Source organism: Buceros rhinoceros, unplaced genomic scaffold, assembly GCF_000710305.1.
Source record: "Buceros rhinoceros silvestris isolate BGI_N320 unplaced genomic scaffold, ASM71030v1 scaffold9083, whole genome shotgun sequence".
Classification (NCBI taxonomy): Eukaryota; Metazoa; Chordata; class Aves; order Bucerotiformes; family Bucerotidae; genus Buceros; species Buceros rhinoceros.
Window position 1 is genome coordinate 594 of NW_010405346.1, and position 2841 is coordinate 3434.

Sequence of the window (2841 nt, forward strand, 5' to 3'; positions counted from 1 at the left end):
TGCTCTATCTACTAGAGTTAATATTTGATTTAACATAGGGTTTAGCTTTGCTGGAACATTTTCAGAATAAGTCAGGACTGACTTTAACGACATCAGCATCCCAAGTAGAACAAAATAACAAAGGCACTTTGTTACGTTTTCATGTTTTAAAAAATGCTGAAGTGCCTCACGTGTGCCCTCATTTCTGGTCTCACAGACATAGGAGAGCATTTGGGATGACCCTGGTACTTCTGAACCATAAGGTGGTATTGAAGAAATCAAGGGAAGGTGCTGAATATCCTCTTAATAACATGGGGCTCAGCTGTGCTGAGCACTTTGCAGGATTGGACCTTCTTGTATTCAGTTTTGGTGAGAGAAGGAGCAAGTCATGGCATGAGGCGGGAGCTGTGGTGCTGCTTGAGAGGAGCCTGAAGCGGGCAGGAGGGGACATCACTGATGGCTTCTTGATGAGCTTTGAGCCTCGCTGGAGATAACCCTCACGCAGAGAACTTAGGTCTCCAAGCTAGGTCCTAAAAGCCAACGTTATTTCACACAAGCTGTTGAAGATGCGGTTTTGCATGTGTACATTTGTACAGAAGCAATTCAGCGATTTTCTGTAGGGGCTGCCTTTGGTTCTGACTTCTGCTGGAGAGTACATGTGCTGGAAAAGATTTCCTGAAACTGCAATTTCGATAGAAAACATTCTTCTCCTAGAAGTAAAGTTTATGGAATTCCTGGCATATTTTCCATTTGGCAATTTGCATTAATTCATAAAGGTAAATACACTTATCATTTCAACCAAAAAAAAAACCCCACCTTTCATGACTCCTGCAGGCAAAATGAGTGGAATGTGATATGGATGGAAAATCCTCTTATCTTCAGGAAACAACTATTGCCCCACGGATAAAATCGGTAATGCTGATTATTTTGTTGTTTCAGGAGGACAAAAAATGTTTCATTTGCGACTCTGCGGATCCCTTCCATGATACTCTCAATCCTGACAGTCATCGCATTGAAAACGTGGTCACCACGTTCGATCCAAATCGTTTGAAGCTCTGGTGGCAGTCAGAAAACGGTACGGGGTTTGTCCGGGAGCCATTTCCAGGGCTGGGAGCTGCTTTCCCTCCTTTTGTGTAAGAATACCTGCGGGTTTGCTGTTATCTCTGGCCTGGTGATTACTGCCCTGTGAAGGATCGTGCTGTTTGAGGAGGGCTGAGTAAAACTGGTATGCCCTGGAGCGGTCCTTAATCCTTAACGTAGCCCCCTCAGCCCTCTGGCAGTGTTGGAAGGAGCCCCACCACTTTGCAACAATCGTTTCCTAAAGAGCAAAGTTTCCCACACTGGCTCCAGGTCCCCCTCATGTTTGGGCAGCAGGAGCAGAGCAGCATTCCAGGAAAGGAGTAAATATCCTGGGGCGAAGCTGCCAAGGAAGCACTGCAGGGCTTCCCCAGAGCGGGGCTGCGGGAGGGCGTGGAAGGAGGAGGCTTGGGCTGCCGTTTCCCTGTCCTACCCCAGGAGAGCAAAGCCAGAGATGTCTCTTACCCTGCAAACTGCCTTCTCCCTCCTGGGCTCCCTGAATTCCTGTATCCATATGCCAAAGTAAAATGAACACCCACAACAAGCCAGGTACTTAAAAAAACCCATTGCATGTTAGTTTGATGGCTGCTTTTTTGTTTGTTTGTTTTCAAATCCTTCCTCTGCCTTTTTTGCTTTTATGGTTATGCTTTTGGCATGCCTTCTTACACAAAACGAGGCATCGAGGATTCTCAAACAGCAGTCCTACCCTGAAGCCTTAAAGCCAGCTGGACAGGATGGGATTTCTGCAGATGCATTTGCAATAGCTGCCTTAGTGTATATGAAGATAAAATGGTAATAACTGTAACGTTTCTGCTGTCTGTTAAAGAACGGTTTTCACTAAATCCTTTTTAACCATTTAGACCAGCCTAGCAAGCTGCTTGTCTCCAGTGGCTCTCTTCTAGCATTCCAGATAATTCATGTTTTTTGCAACAAGCTTGGCAGCATTCACACAGAAAAGTTCTTAGCTCATAAGGTCATGAAAATGTCCTTCAACAATAAAAAACAAATGATTCTTTCTATCCAATGCATGTTTTCTTCTATTCAGACACACAGCAGAAGGGACCGTAGCTGCACGCTATGCATAATGTTACAGCTGGTCAAAAAGTTAAGCTCTTTATTGGTTTATTATTTTCATTTCTAACCTTTTCTCCTCTCTGTAAATCTTGATTTTTTTTTTTTTTTCAAACTACAGTATAATCAGTATCCAGCTGTTCTGAGAGGTCTTTCACATGACAAAAGATTTGTAGCTGTTTTTCTTCCTTTCTGTGTAGAGTCCTTGACGGTAGGTAGTCATACAGCAGAGTTTGAAAAAGTGCTTCTCTCTTTCTCTCTGGTTTCCTAGCCTTCGTAACTGCAAAGCGGGGTTGTGATAGTTTCTTCAGGGGTGTTTCAAAACTAGTTTGTAAAGGAACTGTTCCTGCATCCTGATGGACAGGAGAGTCCAGAGCTGGTGAGGAGAAGTGGGGGTAACAGCCCCCACCAGCTGTCAATGAGGTTTGGGTTGTTAGGGCTGCAGAAGCTCCCACCTTGGTAGCTGCCAGACGGGCTGCGGTGTTTGAGGACGGCTGGAGTCACCATGCAGGTCTGGGCTCAGCATCCCCAGCTGTATCAGCCACCGTGTGCTGTGGTGCCAGGATTCAGCCCATAGCAGTCCCCACCCTTACCTCTAGTGACACTAGCTGTGTTATGCAGGCGAAATAACGGCAGAGCAAGCTCATGCTTTGGGTGTCACACGTTTGGTGCAGATGGTACACAGGGATCCCATATGGAATATGATCTTCAGCA

At 45.5% G+C, this 2841-nt stretch overlaps 1 protein-coding gene across 1 annotated transcript in view; it reads left to right on the forward strand.

Annotated features, from left to right (window-relative positions):
• Positions 1-894: 894 nt before the first annotated feature.
• Positions 895-2841, forward strand: part of LAMB1 (laminin, beta 1) — a 40662-nt gene continuing 38715 nt past the window's right edge. Inside the window, exon 1 of the mRNA XM_010133685.1 lies at positions 895-1054. Within this exon, the coding sequence (XP_010131987.1) occupies positions 895-1054 (160 nt within the window). The remainder of the gene's footprint in view (positions 1055-2841) is intronic.